General features: G+C 40.1%; 1 protein-coding gene across 3 annotated transcripts in view; it reads right to left on the bottom strand.

Annotated features, from left to right (window-relative positions):
* spata17 (spermatogenesis associated 17) overlaps window positions 1-25,944 on the bottom strand; it is a 65,623-nt gene extending 39,679 nt beyond the window's left edge. For all 3 annotated transcript variants that reach the window (XR_003272660.1, XR_003272659.1, XM_026171526.1), the window contains exons 1-6: window positions 25,826-25,944; window positions 25,152-25,241; window positions 23,985-24,066; window positions 22,539-22,589; window positions 20,351-20,454; window positions 12,978-13,101 (exon numbers count right to left, since the gene is read on the bottom strand). Coding sequence is in view for 1 of the 3 variants with exons in the window: in XM_026171526.1 (XP_026027311.1) it covers window positions 12,978-13,101; window positions 20,351-20,454; window positions 22,539-22,589; window positions 23,985-24,066; window positions 25,152-25,241; window positions 25,826-25,893 (519 nt within the window). In the remaining 2 variants the exon portion in view is untranslated. The remainder of the gene's footprint in view (window positions 1-12,977; window positions 13,102-20,350; window positions 20,455-22,538; window positions 22,590-23,984; window positions 24,067-25,151; window positions 25,242-25,825) is intronic.
* Window positions 25,945-26,746: the final 802 nt, after the last annotated feature.

The following is a 26,746-nucleotide window of genomic DNA, read 5'->3' as shown; positions in this document are numbered from 1 at the left end:
GAGTTTGCTTAAATAATTGGGCGCCATACCATTTAAAACTAGTAAGCAAAAGAATCTCAAAATGAATACGATAATCAACAGGGAGCCAGTGTAAATTTCCTAAAACTGGAGTGATATGTTCATACATTCTAGCACCTGTTAAAAGACATGCAGCAGCATTTAATAAGAATGTACTAGACCTAAAAATATGAAATAAAAAAAACAGGCTCTATGGAGTGACATAGACATAAAGCGAAAATGATTTTGGGGCACTGATTTTTAAGCACCTGGCTGTCCACATGGATGCTTCAGTACTAAATAAATATATATATAACTTAATTTAGATTTTGGAGAAAAAAAGAATTCAGTTTATGAAGAGGAACATCAAATCTCAGAATGGGCACCTACTGGGACAGGGACTAAACTAACAATTGTTAGCTACTAAACATCAATTGTGTTAAAATTTTCCATCAGCCTTCTTCCCTATCAATGGTCATGTAATCCATATTAACCTCCCCCAAATATCCCCACTTTAAAAAGGTGTTATCTTAAATGAATACAGAATAGAAGAATGGATAGATGAAAATCCTAAACACACACACAAGTACACATACTTAAAACTGTGCCTCTCCGATTCTGAACTGGGGTACAGATTTGCCACAGACAGCCTTGATGATAATTATTCAAACCACAGTTATTCTTTTGCCTGTGTCTTAATTACCAGACCAAAGCTTTGAGTTGTTCTATATGCTAATAACACTGCTTTCCACTCTAAAAGACTGCAACAAGAAGGAAAGGGAGAGAGAGAAACACATACAGCTTTAACTACATCCTCCCAAACCTCGCTCTTTCTAAAATAACATATTAACAAATTAGTAAAATAGCAAATGTGTCACTATTAGATCATAAGCACTTTTGGTCTAAATATCATCCATTGCGTTATAAGAAAAAATAAAGAAATTCCACTTTATTCACTGCAATTTTTTTGACCCTGGGTTGTAGGTACAGCTTGATAATAGCACAATACGTACCTATTTAAAAAATAGTGGTGTTGATACAAATAACTTGGGGGATTGTGTCAGGAAGGACATCCAATGTGAAAATCTACCAAATCAAAACTCCTTGTGACTAAGGGAGTAGTTGAAAGTAGTTATTATACAACGTCATAGTTTCCCATAGGTTTAGATCCTATATGTAACGGCAGAATATGTGCATGCGCATATATGTAATCATGTATATATGCATACACGTGTGCTTTCTTAGATTAATCTTACACTTTAATGTAACATTTAAAAGGTTGTGTTCTGCAAATATTTTACTTGTCAAGTACACTATGAGAAAAAAATAATGAAGCAATATAATTACATGCACCTCTAGTGAATCTCATCCCAGGACAACTACACCATCATGGATTTTAGTTGTTAAGAGCAGTACTTGCTCATTCTTCTCATTAGAGACCTCCTCTAGATTGCAGGGGACATTCAAAGCAAAGGAAGTACCACTGTTAGACTGCCAGTTGCAGTTAAAAACAGTGGTGACCGATAAACAGGTCCCAGGCTAGCTGCTAAGCAGTGACTAAAATTTCAAAGTGACAGTGGGGCAACTTTTCACTAATAATCAAAATCAGTAATCAATCATGCATAGGGTCCCTCTTGAGAACAAAAATATCTTGAAGCAGTTGTCAAATATATTTCTACAACCAATAATAAGTTATATTAAATGGTTCTTACTTATAGATAAAAAACTAAATTAGTAAATGTTATGCCTCACCCCAATAGAGTAGTAAACTAATTAAAAGTATGGACTGAGTAGTCATAAGAATAGTTTATATGATCAACACCAATCAGTATCTTGGAAATTGCTTGAAACTACAGGAGAAATGTTCTGCTTTAGGGATGACAGTACACAAGTCAAATAGGAAGTGACAGAAAGCCAGCAAAATACACAGATACACACAACGCATAAACAAAAGTAAATCTCACCACCCCTAAAGACACACACGAATACACAAACACAACACATAAGCCCAAAAAGTACCAAGTACCAACCTAGCTACGGGAAGAGCAATGATGTTGACCCCAGGAACACAGCATCTCTGTCTCTGTCAGAGGGACTTGGGGCCTTTTGGTAAGCTGGATGTGAGTCTGTGTATTTTGGTGTGTGTGTGTGTGTGTGGGCTGGGGTCTGAGAAGTGAGAAAGGATGAACTGTGTGGGAGAGCCATCTATTCACTGCTGACAAGGTCAGAGCTACGAAGGGAAAGAGTCCCCTGCCATATGCAGGGAAAGAGAGGGAAGTATATAGAGAAAGATGGACAGAGGGCGGAGAAGAGCACATAAACTTTCATTCTTTCTAGCGTGTACTTAAAAATAACGATAACAGAGTTACAGAAACGTAACACAAATTATGTGGATACCCACGAGTTAAAGTATTTTAAGAATCAAGCCTGATGTGTAAAAACTGCGAACTTAACTGTTAGATTAAATAGTTAAACATTTGTCATTTTTATATATACCATTTGTCCATTGTTTTAACTCTGTGAAAGGAATTCTTTCTTTCCTCCCATCCCCAGATTCTCGAGGTTCTGGGTGGGAGGTTGAAGTGTTTTATCACAGGAACGTCCTTTTGAAGATCTGTTTGATGTTTGGTAGAGCTTCCTACCCTTTGTATGGTTTCACTGTGTTATCTTTGGTAAACCATACATTGGGTGTGGGGGAAGACTACCCTCTTTATGACCAAGGATGTTGTTCCTGCTTTTAGGTTTTATGACCCTTTGACACACACACACACACACACACACATTCTCACATAACACCCACACACACACACTTACATACAGTGCCTTGTCTTTGTAACCAAAGGGGGTTGCAGGGGGAGGTGTTTTGTAAACAATTGTTTGAAGTTTGTCAATAAAAGGCAGCGAGAGGAGGCCATCATCGGGGTTCATTGTCGTGCTGGACACAGATGAGGGGGCCTCCCTTGCGCAAGAAATCGATCGAACACTGTTGCCTTGTTTTTCTTTCATGGGAATAAGTCTTGGATACAGCGGGGTCTGAGTTTAGACCCAACATTTTTTGGTCCTTCGAAGCCGGATTCCGAGAATTTCGCCGCACACTGAGGAGAGAGAGGACACGCCGCAGACTGTCGACAACCAGGCCGTTAGGACGCCTGACAAAGCCCTGGAGTGTTAAATTCGCGACCAGGCCGGTGGAATAGCGTCTGAACTCCCCTCGTGGACGGCGACTGACGGGATTCTAGGACTCTCCTGTGAACGAAACGCAACACAACGGTAAGCAATCAGAGAGCGTCTCTATAACCGTGTGAATGAATGTGGGATCCTAGATACGCGTCACCGTGATTCTGCGTGAAACGTTTGAGTCCGGGGGAGCGCTGGTCACGAGAGCGCACGTGACCCAAAACAATAGAGAGCGGCTACGGGCTGTGCGTTAAACGTGAGTCCGGGAGCGCGCTAGCCGCGTGAGAGAGACGCAGGCTTCTCCGCCGTTTGGGGCGTAGAGAGTTCTCCGCCGTTTGGGGGCGTGGAGAGAACCTAGGTTCGGAGTCCGGAATCTCCGCCATTTGGGGCGTTGGAGAGTGTCCGAAGGTTGAATTCTCCGCCATTTGGGGCGTTTGAGAGCTTTCAACAGAAGTTACAGGCCTATAAACAGTGTGAATGAACGTACGTGTGTATGAGTGCCAGTAAAGTGAACGCAGCAACACAGAAGGAAACCTAAAGTGGTGTTAACGTAATTCTGTGACCTGTTGTGTACACATAGCCTGGGTTTTGGAGTAAGGCGTTGCCTACCGCAAACTTGAGAAAATTGTCATAATGGGGAATAAAATGTGTAAGTCTGCCTTAGAAGGGGATGTAAAATTTATGGAGAAATTTTCACCAGGCAGCACGCAGTATGTAGGTTGTTGGCGTAAGAAATATGGATTTGAAGGGACATTAGTGGAAGTTCAGTGTAAAATGCTGGTAGAAAGAATAGCTGTAAGTGTAGCAGGTAAAACAGGGAAAGCGAAGCGGAGGAAGGAATTGCAGTTAGCAGTTGCTAAGTTGTGGCTGGAGCAGGCTCAGAGGAGGAGAGAAGCACAGAATGTTAAAAGAGCAATATTGCAAGCAGTAGTTGTGAAACCAGAGGATGAAACTACAGCTCAATCCACTGCAACTACTTTAGAACAACACCGTAGAAAAGCATTAGAAAGAGCAAGAATGTTAGCAGAAAGAAGAGCCAGAGATGAACGTGAGAGAGCAGAGGCAGAAGTGGAGGACAGATTAAAGGATGAATATGGAGAGGCATTAGGAGCAGCATTGAGTCCAAGACAGACTAGGCAAGAGAGGAGACAGAAAGGAAAGAAAGTGAACACGAATGTTACAACCACATATCCATCCCTGACACAACACAAAAAAACACATGGTGTTTCAGCCCCAGAGTGTGAAGATGAAGAAAGTTTTTCTCCTGATCCAATCCATGAGGTGAGCACTTACCCTATGGTAGAGGTTGCAAACCCACATTTTGGAGTGGATGCAGATAATAGCCGCACTATTCATGTTTACCGGCCATGGACCGAGTCTGAATGTGCTGATGCTTGTAAGAGCCTTGGAGACCCATTGACTAATGTTGATGAGTTTATAGCTCGACATAGACAGCTTTGTTCCTCGTACCGTTTAAATGGACAGGAAACTGAGACTACCTTTAGGAGATGTCTCACTTATAACTGGACCCGTGTCAGAGGACGGTACACGGGCAGAGGGCCAGGTGATAACACCCTGCCCTATGGAGATGCAGGTCTCGCTGTCCAAATTAATGGAGTGTATGATCGTCTCAGAAATACTTTTAGAACAACTGCAGACTACACAAAAATTTCACAATGCATACAGAAGGAAGGAGAAGACGTTCATGAGTATAGAGGTAGATTGGAGGAAGTGTTTAAGAGGCATAGTGGACTTGAAGAAGATGCAGACGTAGCAGGCCCCTATCAACAGCAGCTGAAACATGCCTTAATGAGTGGGTTCCATCCATCCATTGCAGATTTTATTAGGAAGCAAAATGTAAATCACACCACAGATGGAGTTACTCAATGTATGAATTGGGCAAAGCATGCACAGGATGTGATTAAAAGTAAAAAGAAAAAATTGCAGAATACAGTGAATGCTGCCACATTTTATGTTGATGAAGAGCCTCAGGTACTTTTTCAGGGGCAGACTAGACAAAGTAAAGGTAGAGGAGATAGAGGTAATTGGAGGGCTAGAGGAGAACGGAGGAGAAGGGATGAAAGGTGTTACAACTGTGGGAAAATAGGTCATTTCATTAGAGACTGCCTTGAGGACCTACGTGAGGAGTATAGACGACCAGGTCCACGTAACCCCTCATATAATAAATGACTAGTATCCGCTGCCACTGTCAATACACATGCATGTTTAGACACCCCATCAGACTGCCACAAACAACAATCAGTGCCCCAAACCATAGATTTGACTGAGGTTTTGTTGAATTTATCAGGGAAAGAAGTGAAACCCTTTCGCACATTAACAGTGCAGGGAAAAACTGTACAGTTTTTATGTGACTCAGGAGCAGATAAAACCGTCCTGAGGGACCATGTGTCAGGAATAAACCCCTCAAATGGTGTCATTTATGTAAAATCTGCAAACGGACAGTTAGATCAACATAGGATCTCTAAGCCAGTATGGATCAGAGATCCATCCACTGGAGAGACAGCTCAGGGCTCAGTAGTGATGTGTCCAACATGCCCTGTGAACCTTTTGGGTAGAGACATGATGGTAAAACTTGGAATCTCAATCATTCCCACGGCTGTTGGAATGATAACTGCAGGAAAAGGAGAAACTGCAGAAGCAATGGTTCACCAGGGCAGTAGCGATGTACATTACTATTGGACGCTTGACCTGTCAACTTCCAGGCCAGATCAGATAACCTGTAAAATGTTGACCACAGCTGAGGAGAGATTAGCTGAGGGCTATGATAGACAGGAGCCAGATGAGATGCACATCACACTTAGGTTTAAAACAACACCAGGACCTGATGATGCCTACACTGACAAAGTAATGAAACTGGGTCCTCAAAGAATTACTGTAAAAGCTGTATATACTGATGGTAAACAAATGGCAGGATGCAGTGTGATAATTTCTGGAGCAGCTCGACAACTCTTCAAAGGGAAGGTGCCACATGTTCCACTAACTAAGTGTAGCACAGCTGAGTGGGAAGATTTAGCATTTTTAGTGGAGCAGGGAGAGCACACAAATGTATGGCAGCCATGTGGAGGGGGATGGGAAACAAACATGCATAGCAGTATCTTCCGTAAGAAGCTGGGGTGGGTGACACATGCAACACCTCAGACACACTTAAAGGGAAGTGAGAATGAAACAGCAGAATGACATATGGTAGATCTAAATGATCACCCTGAGCTTAAACAGATTCCAGACATTTTGTGGTCAAAAGGAAAGACTGATGTAGGGTTAATGAAAACAGCAAACCCAGTAGTAATAAAGCCTAAAACCTCATATAGACCTAGAGTGAAACAGTATCCACTTAAACCAGATGCAGAAGTAGGGATTAAGCCTGTGATAGAAGACATGATTGAAGCAGGGATACTGGTAGAAGCCCCAAATGCAGCATGTAACACGCCCATTTTTCCAGTAAAAAAAGCTGATTCTCAATCGTGGCGCATGGTTCAAGACTTGAGGGCTGTAAATCAAGCTGTAGAAAGTATTGCACCATGTGTCCCAGACCCTCATACCTTGTTAAATCAGATAAGACCAGAGATGACATATTTCACAGTGGTAGATCTGAGTAATGCTTTCTTTTCCATACCAGTGCATGAGAATTCACAAGGTTGGTTTGGATTTACATACCAAGGTAAAAAATATACCTACACTAGATTACCACAGGGTTTTTGTGACAGTCCGACCCTTTTCATGCAAGCAATAACTAATTGTCTGTCTGATTTCATGATACCATCCCATTCACAGATCCTAGTTTATGTGGATGATATTTTGATAGCGTCTGATTCAGAACAAAATTGTAAAACTACGTCTATAGCACTGTTGACACATTTGGCAAAAACAGGGAATAAAGCATCGCTTTCAAAGTTACAGTGGGTACAGGAAGAGGTGAAATTCCTAGGTCACCAGCTTAGTTCAGCAGGAAAAAGCATACACCCAGAAAGGAAAGCAGCTATTTTAGCAGCTCCTAGGCCAGTGACAAAGAAACATATGATGCAATTTCTAGGACTGACTAATTATTGTCGTTCATGGGTACCAAATTTTGCTGAAGTAAGTCAACCACTGTTAGACATGATGTACAGTGAGTCCTTAGCTATGTCAGATAGTCTAACTTGGACTCCAGAGGGAGTGCAGGCATTCTGCACGTTGAAACAACTGTTGACGAGCGCGACTGTGTTAGGATTGCCTGATTATAAAAAGCCATTTGTCCAAACAGTTGACTGCAAAGGACATTTTATGACTTCAATGTTAGCACAAGACAGCGGGGGGAAAATGAAGCCAGTAGCTTACTATTCTAAAAGGTTAGATCCAGTTGCTTGTGCTTTGCCTCCATGTGTGAGATCAGTGTGTGCAGCAGCTCAGGCTGTTCAATGTTCTGGGGAAATAGTTTTATTTCACCCTTTGACACTGTTAGTTCCACACGAGGTGGATGTTTTACTACTGCAGACTAAAATGACATTTCTGTCACCTGCAAGACATTTGTCTTTGATGTCACTCTTACTATCACAACCACACATTACCATAAAGCGGTGCACAATTCTAAATCCGTCAACCCTTTTGCCAACAGAAGACGAGGGCACTCCTCATGAGTGTAGAGAACACGTTGAGAAGGAGTGTAAGCCGAGGGATGACTTAACGGATGTGCCGCTAAGTGAGGGAAAGGTTTGGTTTGTTGATGGTTCAAGTTTTAAAACAGCAGAGGGACAGGCTAAAACAGGTTTTGCTGTAGTAGATAGTGAGAAAGTTGTTTGTGCAGGACAACTAACATGTTCTATGTCTGCTCAAGCAGCAGAGATAGTAGCTTTAACGGAAGCGTGTAAAGCTGCAGAGAAACAAGATGTGACAATATACACTGATAGTCAGTATGCATTCGCTACATTACATTTCTTTGCAGCACAGTGGGCAAGACGAGGTATGACAACCTCAACAGGGAAACCTGTAGAACACGCCAAACTCTTGCAAAATCTGCTGGACGCAGTGTTGTTACCCAGTAGAATTGCCGTTTGTAAATGTGCAGCACATACCCGAGGGAAAGATCCAGTTGCATTAGGGAATGCTTTCGCAGATAAGATCGCAAAAGAGGCAGCTTTAGGAGAACATGGTGTTCATGTTTTAGCGGTGCAACACCAGCAGACGTTGCCTATTACACCAGATGTATTAGCAGACATGCAGGCACACTCACCTACTGCAGAAAAACAGTTGTGGCTCACTAAAGGAGCGAGCTTGCAGGATGGTGTTTATTATCTGTGTAATAAACCAATACTGCCTAAGAATTTGTATAAGACTGCTGCTATTTTGAGTCATGGGCTTTGCCATGTCTCCACAGGGGGGATGATGGCAGCAGTAGAGCAACATTTTTATACTCTAGGATTTAATACCTTTTCAAAAAATTTTTGCAGGTCGTGTATGATATGTTGCAAGCACAATTCCCAGGGTAATTTGAGACCTAAGAGAGGGAAATTCCCTAGACCCAGTCACCCATTTCAAGTTATTCACATGGACTTTATAGAACTGTCCAACTGTAACAACTATAAATACTGTTTAGTGATAGTGTGTCCTTTTTCAAAGTGGGTAGAAATTGTACCAACTAGAAAAGCAGATGCCATTTCGGTTGCCAAAGCAATATGTAAGAATATTATCCCAGAACATGGGATTCCAGAGACCATTTATAGTGATAATGGTCCACATTTTGTAAATGAAGTGATTGGATTAATGGCACAACATCTAGGGATAACATTAAAACATCATTGTTCATATCACCCACAAAGTGCAGGGTTGGTAGAGAGAACTAATGGAACAGTAAAGTTAAGACTTAGGAAGTCAATGGAAGAGACAGGCAGGACATGGTTAGACTGTGTAGAATTAGTTAAAGTGTACATGAGGATTACTCCAACAGAGAATGGTCTGACACCCTTTGAGATTATATATGGCAGACCATTTAGAGTTCCAGTTTTCTGTAGTGATGACAGAAAAGCAGAAGAGGAGAACACATTAGCAGATTGGATGCTTAAAATGTTTAAAAGTAAAGAAGTCATGAGAGCAAATGATCTGCCAGATGTTTCTGTTTCTCCGCAGGAACAGAGCCTGAAGCCTGGAGATTGGGTGCTGATAAAGGCCATAAAGAGGAAGTGCTGGTCCAGTCCACGGTGGGAAGGTCCTTATCAGGTGCTGCTGACGACGCCCACAGCAGTGAAGATCGCTGAAAGGAACACTTGGATACATCAAGCGCACTGCAAGAAGGTAACACACTTCCTGGCCGACTCTGGGTGATGGTGAAAAGGCCAGCGGTACAAAGGGGGGAGTATATCTCTAGGACCTCTCGTCTCAATCCTGGTGAAGAAACCAACGGATCCTGAACCCAACTTAGAATGGCTGGGAATGTGCTGTTCGCCTTCTTGTGCCTGTGGACCCTGAGTGGGATGACAGGAGCGCATTGGGACAGAGCAAATCACACCCAGTACCCGCATGGGTTTTCAACCAACTACTGGTGGCAGTTTATGAACACAACCGCTCACATAAACAACAAGACCAATTGTTATGCTTGTGCACACATGCCACTGTCTACACATTCTTCTGGACTGTGGCCATATAGCATCACTGAGAGCGAGACAGTTTGTTTGCTTGCTTTAGCAACACATCCAGGAGTAAAACGTACTTGGAACACTGCCAACTTTTCAATTTCCCTGAACCTGAATGGGAAGATTGATTCACCTGTAGCTGGGAAGGTGAACTGCTCTGGTAAGACAGATCTGCTGACTTGGCCCCAAGTTCCTGATCCACTTCCGGACATCATACTGTTAAATAAACTGGAAGCAGGCCAGTTACCTATGTGTTTCAAGGGCAATGGGTCAGCCCAAGTTGGAGATTTGCCATGGCATCTATGCAACGTCACCTATTCTTTTTGCCCTCGTTTGAACAGAATTAGCTGTCTGGCGTGTTTGAAGAATGCCAGATGTGCAAATGATGAGATTCAACGAGCAGCAGACTGTGCATTTGACACTTCGTACCAAATGACACTTACTGAAGGAAGACAGGATGTGGCCAAATGCTCGACAATCGCACCGACACCTAAGGGTACGAGGGTGTTAGCAGATTGGTATTTCTTATGTGGACATAAGGCTTACCCATCTTTACCAGCAAAATGGGGAGGTCTATGTGCACTCGTGAAATTATCTGATCATGTTTTCTTCATGGAGAGGATAGAACATCATCCAGGATCAAAGACAAAGAGAGACGTACAGAGTGCAAGCACAAAGCTCACAGATTTAAGTGAGGTCCCCTGGGAGTTTCGAATCTGGGGACCTGGAGCCAAATTCTTACAAGGGTTGTTCCCGTGGATCGGGGTCGGGAAAGTTGGAACTCATGTAGAAATTAACAGGTATGCACTACTGAGACACATAAATTGGACCCAGACCCTTGGAACAGCCTTAGCAGAGGAGCAAAAGGCCATACGAACAATGGTTTTGCAAAACAGACTGGCTTTGGACTTGATAACTGCATCGCAAGGAGGAGTATGCAAATTGATAGGAGAAACATGTTGTACGTTCATACCAGATGGATATACAAGTGGAGGAGACATTTATGAAGCACTGCAGAATTTAACCACATTGCAGAAATACGTGATGAATAGCACGCCAGGAGCAGATGCACCACAAGGCTGGATGGCGTGGTTACTGTCTGGTCCTTGGTGGCATCTCCTTTTAAAAGTACTAACTCCTGTTTTTGGACTATTGATACTGATTTGCTTATGTATAGGATGCATTTTACCGTGTATAAGATCATTGCTAACTAAAATGATTTCTGATACATTTGTTAATTATGTACTCTTACAACAATATGAAATGACTGAAATTACTGACGTAACAGAAGCCTGTGTATGAATGATGCCTGCACTGAAAATGTTAAGCAAGAGGTGCATGGCTGAGGATATACTACATAGGAATAATTTGTAACATAAAAATAACAAAACAGGAGGGAAATGTTAGATTAAATAGTTTAAACTTTTGTCATTTTTATATTTACCATTTGTCCATTGTTTTAACTCTGTGAAAGGAATTCTTTCTTTCCTCCCATCCCCAGATTCTCGAGGTTCTGGGTGGGAGGTTGAAGTGTTTTATCACAGGAACGTCCTTTTGAAGATCTGTTTGATGTTTGGTAGAGCTTCCTACCCTTTGTATGGTTTCACTGTGTTATCTTTGGTAAACCATACATTGGGTGTGGGGGAAGACTACCCTCTTTATGACCAAGGATGTTGTTCCTGCTTTTAGGTTTTATGACCCTTTGATCAACACACACACACACACACACACATTCTCACATAACACCCACACACACACACACTTACATACAGTGCCTTGTCTTTGTAACCAAAGGGGGTTGCAGGGGGAGGTGTTTTGTAAACAATTGTTTGAAGTTTGTCAATAAAAGGCAGCGAGAGGAGGCCATCATCGGGGTTCATTGTCGTGCTGGACACAGATGAGGGGGCCTCCCTTGCGCAAGAAATCGATCGAACACTGTTGCCTTGTTTTTCTTTCATGGGAATAAGTCTTGGATACAGCGGGGTCTGAGTTTAGACCCAACATTAACCTCATTCCAGCTTACATCAACTTCATGCAATTGTGTGAAAATTTTGTGTATGTATGCGTCTTCGGTGAACATGGGATGTCTGAGGACAGTAGACAGCAAGACAGGCAATGATGATGCTAGTTGTAAAGACACGAGAGAGAGAGAGAGAGAGAGAGAGAGAGAGAGAGAGAGAGAGAGAGAGAGAGAGAGAGAGAGAGAGAGAGAGAGAGAGAGCAAGCAGAATGCTAGTGCTGAATCAACAGTGACCACTGTGCTTTGTCTTCATTATTATCACAGTGAGGAGTCACAAAGATGCGTAGATGCCACACACATATGAACACAAGGATAGCTGTGGCTCGCCCGCTAACTGGTGGTTTGATCCCCAGATTCTCTAGTCTGTTGCTGTATCCTCGGGCATGATACTAAACAATGAGTTATTTCCAATGCATCCACTGGACTAAGAGTGTGTGGCTGCCACGCTAAAAATGCTTAGGCATAGAGAAAAGCATGATGTGTGTGTGTGAATAGTTGAATGATGCATACGGTAAAAAAAAAAAGTGCTCTGAGCGCTCAAATAGAGTATAAAAGCACTACATAAGTACTAGTCCATTTACCATTTACAAATGTGCACACTTTTGCCATGGGAAGCATCAGACTGAGCACATCAGAACAACCGTGAGGACTCACACTTATGTTTGCACATGCGCAACTGAACTCCACACGGCCCACTTCTGTTGACTAATAGAAAGGAAAAGGTCTGTGGTATTTCTCTGTGTAGCCCGTTTCTGTAGGAATCCACCTCTTTGTAATGTTGAGCTCAATGCCCATGTGTGTGCCTGCATATGTATCTGAGCATGCACATAATTGTGCATAGCTGTATGGGTGAGTGCTACACAAATGTGAAGTCAATCCACAGGGATGCGTTTCTCGTGTCATCTGAAGTGACTTTGCATCCATACATAACCGCAGTTAAGGTCACTTTGGAATTACAAAGTCAATACGTGTTACTGTCACTAGTCCAACAATTTTTTATTCATTACAGTATTTTTATTAAACTGCGCTATTTTCATGTAGCTCTGGTTAACATAAAATTAATATGTACATTTCCCTCTGGTTAAATATTAGTCTAATCATTATAACATTGTTGTAAAATGTGTGCAAAATTGAATGTGTTTGTGTTTCCATAAGCCCACCTGCTTTGTACTAAGGAGATGATGTAACCGATGAGCTTGATAGACTTTGGCAGTGTGCTCTTTCACCATATCCAGACAGTCTCTCTCCCTTTTCTGGAGATCTTCCAGCTGATCAAGCTCCCTCCTGCAGGGAACATAAACGACACACAAAGATTCTTGCACTTCGGATTCATTAGGCTTTACAATAGGTATGCATTAGTTAGACATGTATAATAAATGTAAATCATTTTACACAATAATAATAATAATAATAATAATACATTTTATTTATAGGCACCTTTCAGACCCTCAAGGTCACCTTACAATAACACGTGAACAATAGCATAATTTTTTTTTTTTTAAATATAACAGTTAAGACATAATTTCTCCAATTCCTAAGTTGTCAATCATTATAATTCATATAGTAGAAATAACTCATCATATTTATATACTCATGTACAGTATGTTTTGTGAATGACAATGACTAAATGCACATTACTCTGTATTTTGATTACATTTAACTCTATACCACTTGGTTTAACAAGTAAGCCTAATGTTTTTTTTAATACTACATTAATGTGTTATATTACACATTTTCTGAGGATTCACCTTACGAAGTACTATATCTTAACACCAAATAAATCAATAACTTGTTAACGGTGTAAACTTCAGACAAGTACATCTGTGCATGTGTTATTATGTATTTGGGAAACAGTTGTTGGTCGTAAAGCTGACAATTCCCTAAAGTGTCCTTCAGATGAAGGAAAAAAAACTACCTAATCACACTGAGGCATACATGGAAAGACAGAGGAGCTCTGGGGCAAAAACAACAGAATGACACTGCATAGAAGAAAAAAAGGCAAAATAAGAGCGTAAGAGGCTGTAAGTGGGAGGATGATTGATATATTTCATCATGGCAGCCAGGACAGGTCTGTCTATGACATCTGTTAAGCGAAGCTGGCTAAATGGGATGCATTAAAACCCCATACACACAGCAATTTAATTCCACAACCACACAGCAATGTTGTTACAAAGTGGTGATAACTTAAAAGGGGAATTGGAAACAATTACTAAATACACACATGTCGTCATAATATAAACACACACACACAAAGCAGGAGTAAAACCAATTTAATTCCAAGAGCACAATACCAATAAGAGTTTAACCATAGCTCATCAAGAATCCCGTGTCTGTTTCCCTCCTTTTTTCCTTACTTCTTCTCCGCTGTTTTTTCCCCCCTTTACCCAACTTCTGTTTTCAATTACAATCCTCCATAGAAGAATCAGGGTATTCAAAGTGTGTCAGTAATCTGAGGTTAACACATTCTGTGGCTACTGACATTTAAAAACAAATCACAACAAATTCCCATTGCCTGTGCATTCTCATTCATTCTTCAGCACCAGACTCAATTACAAAATAAATGAAAAATGCTTGCGGGTGTGTAAAGAAGAAGAGTGAATCTAAATATGTGCATTTGTGTAATATTAAATACAGTAATTTAATATAGTGTAGGTGTGTGGGGAGTAAATATTGAGGTTGCTTGGCCTCTATTTGTCCACCTAGCTAACAGGGATATTACTTATTAATGTAACATTTAAAGTCCTGGTTTAGGGACGGTGTTCTCCACGATATGTGCATGTCTGTATATATGTCGTCATTTCTGTTTGCTCAATTCTTAATAGCACCTTAAAAAGCTTGTAGTAATGTTTCAGGGGATCAGGACCTTTGTTCATATGTTCATATTTTCATACATATGTCTCTGGGCTGAAACAGTTTAACTGAGAATGTAGCAGTTTGTGCATTTATCATAAATATGCAAATGTGTATCTGTTTTTATACTAAATGTATGTACACTTTGCTTGTATGTGTATATGTATCTATATATGTGTGTGTTGGGGGGGTGGGGGTGCTCAATGAGTGACCTTTGCTTCCCTACCCCCAGCCCCAGTGTTATTAATTGCTCTGTAGTGGACAAAAGCCAAACAGATTTGTAACGGCTGAAGGCACCTCGATCTGTGTCGACCCAACCAGCCGCCACAACATACAACCCTCGTTAGCCCTGTTCAGCAAGCAGCACATGCCCTCGCGCCTGTGTGTGCGCGCGTGTGTGTCTGTGTTTATAAATGTGTGTGCGACTGACTGAGTAAAATTGAAAAGAAAGAAACACTATGTTTAACTCTGGAACAGCTCTGGAACATGTGCTACGTCTGGTTTATCAGCCTAAACTAATTTCTTGTAAAGAAAAAAAAATTATTGCTAGTTTTAACTAAAATTCTACACATATGTATAGATTTACTATAATACATTAAAAATAAATAAAGTTATAGGTGACAGATTATAGGAAAAATCTGAACAATCTGAACCAGCATAGTAAAGGAAGTATGAGAGAAGGGTCACCACAAAACCAAGTTTTTCTCAGCTATCACATTAAATTTTTAAGAAAACATTAAAGAGCCACTCAAAGGCACTTTCAGCTGCTCCCTTACCCCCCCCCCCCAAAAAAAACCCCAAAACAAAGCAAAAAACAAAAAAAAACAAAAAACAAAAAAAACAAAAACAAAACATAGGTCCCAAAACTTTCAGAAAAACGGTTGGGCAATATATAGAGTAACCTCTGTGTCCGAAGGACAAGGCCAGTTCAGTTTTCTGGATCTAAGGCAACACTGCTTTAAAATAGTGACAATTTTGCTGACACGGTACAGAGGTCAGTAACTCTTCCATAAATTGTGGTCACTGAACATTATTCTTTCAAGCATCCAAAAATTCAAGTAAAAAAATGTAATTTGGAGCTATTTAAAAAAAGAAATGCACATCCTCCAGGCTAAATCAGAGAGACACGCTTGCTTTTGACTGTATGCTTGTTTTCAACATACAGTCAAAGGCCAGCAATACTGATGGTACAGGAGTGCATTAGTGTGCAAAATGAGTAACTTGTATATCTGAAAAGGCATAAGAATGCTGAAATTACATACATAGATTTTGAAGTCAAATATGTTCCCATTTACACTGTCTTTTTTTTTAGAGAAGTTCTTGCTTTAGTTTCTTAAAGAAAAGTCACATTATGAAAATTTAAAAAGGCAATAAAGAGAAAACATTTCACTTTTAAAGTCACAGCAATCGATCTCCTTAGTTCCTCAGAGGATTACAGGGCATTTTCAGGCCTTAAACTGATCCCAAGCCAGGTCCAACTATGGGGAATTTTTTGTGCATTTATTTTTATAACAACAGAAACAAAAATTGAGCTAATGTATTGATTATTATCAGTTAACAGTTCATGTTAACAGTATGTGATGTAATGTATTATGCATATTAAATATTTTACACACACAAAAAAAGGTAAAAGTCAAAAAGAACACTTTTACCTATAATAAGGAGATAAAAAAGCAGGCAAGTGTTAAATTATTTTACCTTTACAGCTGATACCTAATTACAACAGGATAAATCATTAATTTCTCTATGTGAACCTTGATTTGTCCCCTATAAAACCATCTTTTCATATTGAAGAAATTAAATAAACTCCCTGGTGCCTCTCTGTCTCTCTCCAGCTGTTTGTGCAAAGCTGCATCTACGCTCTTCTTCGTGCCACACAATTAGCAGTGAGCCGGATAAAAATCACTGCATTAATCCCAGTAACATTAAACTATACTGTACCACTGCTGGAGGTGCAACAAAGGGCTAAACATAATCATGCATGAACAATTTTGAAATGCGATGATGTGCAATTAAATAATAAATAATGTCACAACTTTCATTCCTTAATTGGAGTTGAAACACCAATTATATAAATATATTAATACATATATTTATGATTCATGAATCATGATATTCTGCCATTTAGATTATGTGATAATAAAATAGATATATGACATAAAATAAAAACTGAATAACAATTATTAACATTAGGCACATATAATGCGCTAAGCCTGTCATGTTGTATTCCTGAAGCACTGTGGCTAGAGATTATGTTTAATGGCTGCTGAACCGCTGGACAAGTTAATCAAACATACCTGAAGTACTTTTAAATGACTGAAACCCTTACTGACATTTTCACCCTGGATTTCTAACTTATTTAAATGTCTAATATAATAAAGCCACATTTCTCACTTCTTCCTCAATAATTTAAGCTCTGGTTCAAAACAGGGGATCAAGGAGTAATGGAACATCAGAGAGTGAGGCATTGTGGGACAGCAGGCCACACCTTCGGTCATCCAGGCCAGCACCAGAGCAGCTAATTGGCCAGGTTCTAAATATTTAATGGAGGCTTGACCTGATTGGCTGTTTTAATTGCTCCAATTGAATGATTCAATAGCTGGCAATGAGAGGGTAGTCAGCCAGTCAATTTAGACAGTGGCCAGCTCAATGTATTGAGCCTTGAACACCCTCATAACATAGCCTTTCCATTTAAGTGACTGACCGATTGATTAACTAATTCACTAAAGTAGTAAAACTAATGCCACCCAAAGGTGTTTAAGAAAACAATTAACCCCAGCTTTGATAATATTGCTAATCCACATTCAATAAACTGAGAGGAAAAAAACAAATAATTTCAAATATATTACAGACTTTTGTCCACTGTTCACTCTCAAAGTAATTTTCTTAAGAGACAAGTAGCAGTGCATCCACATTAAACTTCAACAGACACACACATAGCGAATATATAAATCCAATCAGACTGAAGAGAGAACTTGTCTGCATCCAAACTGGATCAGAAGGGAAGAGCAGTAAAAGAAAGACTGACGCATAGAAGGGGAGAGTGATCGCAGGGCAGACCCACACTCTCTCCGACATAGCAGCTCTCCTTTCATGAATGTCCTTGAGAGGGACACAAGAGATGGAGGAATGAAGAAGGCTGGAATGAAGGGAGACAGGAAAAAAGTAGACAGACGAAGAGACACAGCACAGCACAAAAGAAAAGAAGAGAAGAAAACACTTGTGCTTTTCAGCCTAGTGACAGTCCATAAATTCTCTCTGAGCCTCCTTTTTTAGCACTCTTTAGGATAAGTTAAAAGATTTCACTATGTTGTTGCAACATCACAGGGAGAATTATTTATCTGATTATGGCAGTAATAATTACCCCGCTGTTTATTGCAGATAGAGGAATAATTCATGCAGTCAACAGGCCGTGCTAGTGGCAGCAACGATGACACCAGCACATTTAGTAAATATGCAAAGCGGACTTGCTCCGCTTTCCTAATTGCCCCCATCGTCCCACAGCATGCCCTTATTAAAGCCCAGGAACTTTAAGTGTCTCCCTGACAAAGTGATAAATTGTTGGGGTATCAAGGAAAACTGTGGCAGAGTGGGGACTGCACTGGGGTCCTGACTTCATTAGGCTATGCAGAAGGAGAGGAAGGATGAATGAGGATGGACACTAAAGCATAGTGAACCTGTGGCAAGGAGAGCAAGAGAGAAAGATATCGAACAAAATAGATTGAGAAAGAGAGAGGCGAGAGGCAGAGATTAAGAAAGGGAGGCGGAGAGAGGGCGGTGGATAAAAGAGGATGGTGTAAGTGGCGTGGATTAGTTGTACCTAATGAAATGATACAGATGGTTTTGAACTGGGGAGCTCTGTCATGAGAAAGAGATTGGAATGGAGAATCAGAATGAAAAAGGACAAAGACAGTGAAGGGAAAATATGCAATACTCCTACATCATTACCATGCACAGCTGATCAGCCTTCAATAAATGGAGATCATTCATCTGACTTTGAATTTATTAATTTATGCAGTGGTTGGACAGACGGATGGACACACTTGCGGAGGCAGGGAGCATGGTGATGGATTAAAAAGCAGACCTTTGCAGGGTTAGTGATCAGGCAGTGTGCAATCCGAGGGCTTAGCAGCTAACAGAGAAAGGATATTTTAAATAAATGCCGGCACGGCGTTAATTGATCGTGACCCCAGTAGCACTAAATAAACATGTGATTAAGTGAAGTGAAAGTGACCTCGTACCCCAAACCACTGTGGAGGAGGGGCTGCATGTGCATGTGTGTATGTGTGTTTTTGCATAAATGTGTGTATGAGTAAGAGTGTGAATGTACCACGGCTGATAACAAAAGCATAAGACCAGAATCCTAAAATGAAATAGCATCACATAGCTGGTCACTTTATCCTTATAGCTCCTTGTTTCTAAATTTCAATTCCTATGATTTTTGTTAACTGTTGTAAGTTGTGCAAAAGGTGCAAAGAGACAGGAGCCACAGTATATGCATATACTGTTTAGGCAAGGTCCTTGCAAACTAAAAGCTATAGCTTGCATACTTCTGAATTAATCTAATCTAGTCCTATGAAGTGAGGTTCAGTTCAGATCAATGGTCTGATTGTTTCCTTATTGTAGCTTTATTACAGTGTGGTTAAAATTTGGCCTGATTATGAATACTTTTTACTATGAATCATTTTTTGTACTTTTGTAATGTCTTAAATTTCATTAAGACATTACAAGCAAAATAATCCCAGTGACTGGTCAGAATACTTAACATAGTTGACATGTCTTTGTGTGTGCTCATTTTTGTGTTATATTATAGCAGCAACTCTTCCATGATGGACTTTAACAGCCTAGTCACTCCTATTTCTAAAAGGGGCAAAGAGCGTGGAGGAAAGGTAAAACGCTGCTGGGGAAGTGAGGGGGGGAGAGTCGGTGATCCAAGGAGCACTTTAACAAATTTACATTTAATTTTAGCAGGAAGCCTAAAGATATTTTCCTGTAAAATATATTAGCAACATTAAAAATGTGACTATTAGCTAAACGTGATGGTTTTTTTTGTCAAAAATAAAAGATGGTGTATCTCTAGCAGTAAGCCCTGAAGCGCAGGATGTTTTATTAATGCACGAGCTGCGGTTCAAATCAGAGGCTAATTTTTAATTTCTTCACATCGTTCACTTCTCTCTTAGCCTCAAGCGCTTTAGAGGACTTCTCTCTCTCTCTTCTGTCTTTCTCTTCTCTTTGTCTCTCAGTCTCTTTCATATCCTCACTTTTCCTTTCGCGTTACTCCAGTCATATGTTTTGGTTAAGCATACACAATACACCTTTCAGACAACTGTCTTTACATTAATCAAATCAATTCATTTTGATTGATAGGCTATATAGTAGGCCATAGTCAGTGGGCAAAGATACACCATGTTCTAACAGAACATATTAAGGCTAAGTTTTTTATCCTTTCCAGTTTGCATTCCTTTGTGCAAAAAAGGTACCCCATATTTGCTTCCTTTAATTGAAGATATTGTATTATATCGGTTATAATCTATCTAGAAGAATGCTGACACATGTACTGGCCATGTGAGAAAGACAAAAGCAACACAACTTCAAGTGAGTTTCAGGAAAATAAAACGAAATAAAAAGATAAAAATTAATTCAGGTCTCTTAAGGTCTCATAAATGAAACTATTTTTTCTCACCTGACTAGTTCATTTTTCATGACAAGTCCTTCCATATACTTTTTTCGTGCATAGAAGTTATGGATATACTTCCTCACAAAGAATCCTCTCCATGTCCGCTGGATCTGTGTGGGATTACAGAAGTTTTTATGAAGTTTAAATGTAACATTTAAGTAGGACACTTTTTAAACCATTGTTAATAAACTATACAAACCCTACTTTCAGAGGGACAATCCAGCACGAGAGAGACAGACTGTCAAACTGTCACATAACCATGTATTTAACGGCATCATCCACACTGATTGAGGAGGCTGCAGATTAGCCAGAACACACCCACACACAACAGTTGACCATTTTAAAGCATAGGGGCGGATGTCCTTCAGACTAATTAGGAGATTAAAACAATGGCAGGTAAAAGAATAATCACGGTATGAGAAGAGGGAAGAAGAAAGAAGAGGAGAAGTAAAGGATAGGGAAAAACAACAAAGAGCAAAATGAGAATTAGCATTGATCTGCCAGTCAATAGATAATTTTAAATAAAGTAATTGCCGCCTCCCGAGTTCTTGCTGACCTTTGTTGACTAGTGAAATCGATGCTGTTGAATCTAATACAAATACGAGGTGCGGCATGTAAACACTGGTTTCTATTACGGCCTTAATACATTATCCTCTGTTAGCTACCACACCAAGATAAAGACATCAGGAGGGGAGAGAAAAAGAAATAGAGTTAAAATTGATTTAAAGAAAATGTCACAAGGGGATTCTCAGATGATTGTATGTGTTGGGTGTGCTTTGTGGGTTTCTTTTTTTTCATTTATACAATATATACTTATTTGGCAAAAAAGTACAAATGTCAGGTCATATTGAAACAGCACAAACACTGAAGTCGAGAAAGTACAGAGTATGTGTCAGAAGACGTGGGATCAAGATTTATATTGCAGGTATTAAGTACTATATCTGTATGTCTGGTGTAAATAGTAGAAAAGTTTCAACAGGTGGCATCATAAAAAAGGCCAGATACTGCATGTATTTCCCTTATTGTCCTTTAATTTATTATTTCTAAAGTCTAAAGTCACATGTAATCAATCTGTTTTGAGAATTTTTGTCTTTGGATTTGCCCCATGACTTCTCTTTAGGCGCTGTGGGCAGTACACAGTCCAACACCAAGGGACCAATTTCACATATGAGGCTAAAGCCTTGGTCAAGGGCAGTGGGAGAAAACTGGAGCACCCGGAAAAACCCCAGACAGACACAGAGGATACACTCAGCGCAGAAAAGGCTCACTTGGCCCTTCTGGGGTTTAAACCCAGTACTTTCTCGCATTGGTAACCTCTAAGCACCAGTCATTTTAACACAGTTCTCCATTAAAATTCCTATTGTCTCCTATAGGAAATTGTGGCTATTTTCATAGATAACATAGGTCTCTTATTTCAGTAGCTTCTCTTTTGGACTACATGTCGACATCACCTCTGAACTTTCACCCTGTGACCTAAACAGCTGGGTCAAACATTATTTGTGAATCTATGTCTCTCCTATAATGTGAAATTTATTGTAAAAGCAGGGGGTGAGCTTTATTTGTTTGGGTTCCTATTATGTGTAAAACGTAAAGCCCTCAGTTCCCCAGCTTTTCCACCAATACGAAAATATTATAAACATCTCTTTCCAGCTGGATAGTGAATCTCTCTCTTCAATAAACACTGGCAAATTCTTTTGTTGGTCTATAAAACCCTTTAACGGTTTAGGCATGAAACTATTCACCAAAAGAGAAGGCCTATATGGAATTGTTAAAATATAAGATTTCTAGGCAATATCCTTGTGTAAAAGTGCCAAAGCATCACTCACAGCCACAGAGCTATGATTTATGAGTTGAACAGTAGTAGGTGTTCAGGGATAAAGACAGTATTTCAGGGCCTTGAGCATTTAAGCAAAGTGAAAAAAAAGTTTTTAACGTTATATATAAAATATTTGCTGTGGTTTGACATATAAATATGATAGGTCATTCTGATATAGAAATCTGTCCATTTTTATAGGGTTTTTAATAATAATAAATTATACTGGATTACCAACATGATGCTGCACTTAAAAAGGGAGAAAAATGGCCAACAAAAGATTAAAGAAATTTAGAGATATGATGCTTATGGGCTGCTACTCACAGGGGCTCCCACCACGACACTCCATTTGCTAAAACAAGACAGTGTAGTGATATTTACCCTGACCGCCATCTCCTCGTAGAAATTCATCTTCATGATAAAATATGCCGCCTGTGAACACAAAGGAAACGATGGTGTTACATCTTGTCTCCCAACCCTCTGATCTGTCCACAGCAGGCGTCAAAGATAAAGAGCTCTTTATACATAATACATTGCACAGGCAGCATAGATAGGGCCACTGTAGAGTGGAGGGAGGAGGGAAGGGGGCAGAAAAGGAGAGTGGGAAAGCAAGAGAGACAAGAGGAACGAGAAAAAGTCAGAGAGATGGAGAGAGAGCAGAAGAGAGACAGAGACAAAGAGAGAAAAAAGGAGAGAGAGAGAGTGGTTAGTGGGACTTTCTATCAAGGGGAGGACAGTACTCTCTTAATACACTAACACAGACAAGGGCCAAGAAAATCTATGGTAGTCAAGCAGCGCGCTAATGGAGATGTATGACGGCCAAACGCTCTCCTCTGGATTTCATAATCAATGACAGGACTGCCACAGAACAGACTAACAAAAGGCCAGAGAATATTCAGCAACATACTCAACGAGCCATCGCACTCCAAACATGCCAGGCAACCACTGGGAGCACATTTCAGGAGCAAACTGGAGTGTGGGCCATAAAAGGGATTCATATCTCAACACGTCTTTTTTAATAACGACAAGGAAGAGAGGAAAAAGAGGAAGGAGATGGAAGACAAAGACTTGAAAGGAGGTTGTAAATTCAGCTTGATGTTTTGAGAAGAGGCTTTGTGCACATCACATTATACACGATAAGGTCCGCAAGAGAGAAAAAGACAGAGAGAGATAAAGGAGGTGAAGAGTAGAATCTCTCAGGGCTAATTTCAAAACAGTGCACTGTGGCAATTTTGAGTGATTCAAATTAGCGCTTGTCTGTTTCCAAATGAGACCAAACAGCTTCTTTTTAGCCCATATGTGTGTTGTGACACATCCTTCATTGTTTATTTCAACACCCCCCCGCCACCACCACCCTTCCATTTCTTGAACGCCTCCCAAACGGCGGCTGGCAGTTATGCTTTAGCAAACAGTCAATTTACAGGCATGATAAATAGCTTGTTGTGATACGTTTACAAAACTCAATCCAGGGGAAAATTATACGTGAGAGCGCTGGGTATTGGATCCGGTATCAACAATCTGTTCAATTAAGAAGCAGTTGGAGGCAATATGCTGAAAATGGGGCCTTGTTTTACTAAAGCATACACATACACACATAGATACACAACTCTTTTCTTTTTTCTATATGCATCCCAAGAATTGTGAAATAGATGGAATTCCTTATCATAATGCATCATTTTTCCAAAGTGCTAATTTCCTAATGTGTAATGGGTGAATTATATTTCTTAAGGTCAGACGCAGGGACTTTAGGAATATAGCAATTGAATTCTAATGCGTGCTATCATAGCATAATCAATATATCTATAGTCGTTCCAGGCACTGGCTTACCTTCACCATTTGTCTGACACGTGCCCTTGCTGTGAAGCCCCGCCATATCTTCTGTATAATGATTGCCTTCTTGTGCAGATGGCTGTAATAAAATCAAATTGAGGAGAGGATTGGGTGGATGTTTTTTTAGTAGTTAAACTGAAGGAAACCCTGGAAAAAGTTATTCAGAAACACGTAAGGGAAGTAAAAGGCAAATTTCACTGGTCATTAACAAGGTTGTTTAAGCTGAGAAATTAAGCAATTCTGCAACCCTCCCCCAGAAAGCTCAATCCTAACAAAGCATGAAATGGAAAGTTTCCATAGTTATGAATAAGCTAAAAAATACCTTTATCTAGAATTAATTTATTAATTATTCAATTAATTTAACTTCCTAACATAAACTCTTTTTTAGGGAAAACAATAAAAAGAAAGTGATTTTCTGCATACAAATTTAAGGTTGTGAAAAGGCTCAAATGAAAGGTCAGGGAAACATTATGCTTATAAATACAAGCTGTCACAAACACACATGCACACACATATAGACCATTCGTGCTCTCCCAGGCTTTTCGATCATGTCCGATGAGCCTTCCACCTCCTATAGTCAGCGGTACACATTTGTATTCATCTTCAAACATACTCTAAATGCAAGTCCACTGCGATTCTCTGCCTCCAATGAGGCCATCAATTTCCAAAAGGCCATTTATATGCCCAGAAAATCAATGCTTATAGTGGGGCTAGCACAACCCCGGAGTTGCACTTAGGCAGCTAAAACTGTTGCTAATTATCCACTTAACGCATTGATCAATTAACTAAAGTAATCTGAATTAACCTACTGTCTGGAAGTTTGTCTGCTGACCCTGCAGAATGGTGCTAGGGTCACAGTATGGGAACAAGCACAGAGATAGAGACATTTATTTCTCTGTGTGAGAAAAGAGCATAGAGTGCAAGCGACATTTATTCCTCCAGGCCATTTGCAAACTTCTGGAAGTGGGATAATTATGGTAGTGAGCTAATATCAGGGTTTCCCTTGATATGAACTCTTACAGCCTGTCTGAGTGTTTTACAACTCCAAAGGAACTACACTTACATTGATAAATAAAATGAATGTCTGCTTTGTTTTTGCATGAGCACCAAAAGTCTTTTTTTATGGATTACAGATACAAATCGGATCACAGAGATATACCATACCTGAGGTAAGCCCGCACCTTGCAGCCTCTGAACCAGCTCTGGATCTGGGTGACGGCCTGGTTCTCCTTCTCTCTGTTCTCATCAGCTTCTCTGAAATACATAAACACAAAAATATATCACTCTTCGCCTGGCTCAAAACGAGCCATTGGAGTTTACTACGCATGGCAGCATGCACGATATACAGTAAAGAGAATACATTGTTATCATAGCTGACTTAAGAATTTTCTGAAAAGTGCATATTAAGCTTCATTATAACACCAATTATTAAAACTGGCTGAAAAATCTTTCAACATTTGGAGACTAAACGCCACTTTCCTTTGACTTTAGCTAAACCCTTTTGGAGAAGCGATAATAAGTCCTTCATACGTAAACAAACAAACAAAAAACAACAACAACACATTTTTACTGGCAAGTTACACAGCTAAACTTTGCCCCATTTGTGTGGCTTACTCATAGGGTGCTTCTGAGCATTACTGTCATTCTTAGGGAACCAAAAACTTGCATTGTAACGCCAAAACAGGACCGCAAAAGCTTATTAGCATACACAGTAGACGCATGACGCTAGCCTTAGTTCTGGGTGATGTTAGCTAAATGCTGACTGCTAAACTGCTAACAAGAACTCATAAAGCAATTAAACGTATCCATATATAGTTATGTAAATCATTAATCCATACCTGTTTGTATAGTAGTATTCCTTTTGGAACTCTTCAAATTCGCGTTTTATTTTCAACAGCTCCGCCATGTCGGTGTACTCAAGCGAGAGTTTACATGTTGTCTTGACAACACAGGTGTTTCCCAGGGTGCTGCAGATGCGTTCAAAACTCACAGGAAAAGGGAAAGTTCCTCCTAACGTGTCTATTTCCTTTCATTTCGACTATTGTAAAGCGTTTAAACAGATTCCAGTAACCGAATTGGGTTAATATCATGCGCTGTATGCAAACAAGTTTACATTATAATTTAACCATAAATTCCAAAAGTAATCCATGATAGAAATAAAAACTTCACGAAAAAATGTTCTTTTTCGTCCTGCAAACCACTTCCCACTTACTATACCAAAGCAAAAACATTTTGTAAGTAATAAGAATAGTAGGCATTAAAAAAAACTAAAAGAGATTTTAAAAAGCGCCCGTTTCATAGATGCAGATTGTGGATCTGTGTATTGATCTGCCAGCTGCCTCACTTCTTCCATCCATCCCTTCATCTACTTCCCTCCTCTCCTGACGTTATCACCCTTCATCATACAGTTATCAGTTTATTTCTCCCCACTCTTCCTTCCACATTTTCCCCCATCTTCACTCCACTCTCCTTCAGTCATATTGCCCTGTCAAAATGATCACCTAAGCAGGGTGTATATGTGTGTCTGTGTGTGTATTTCTGTACTTGTGCAAGGAAATATATCTGTCTGGCCAGTGGTCAGAGCAAAAGACTGTCTGTATTATAGATTACTCCTTGGAGACAGGGAAACCACAAATAGTGAAAGTGAATGAGTATATGTCTGTCTCATTGCTCTTACATGTGTTTTTGTACTGGCATGCCTCGGCTTGTTTCTCTGTGAACTAGGCAGTGTGCTTGTTTGAGAATCCCTTTCAGTCTCT

The sequence above is a fragment of the Astatotilapia calliptera genome, chromosome 1 (assembly GCF_900246225.1).
Source record: "Astatotilapia calliptera chromosome 1, fAstCal1.2, whole genome shotgun sequence".
Lineage (NCBI taxonomy): Eukaryota > Metazoa > Chordata > Actinopteri > Cichliformes > Cichlidae > Astatotilapia > Astatotilapia calliptera.
The sequence above is the reverse complement of the archived record's forward strand: the minus strand, read 5'-3'. Positions and strand labels throughout refer to the sequence as shown.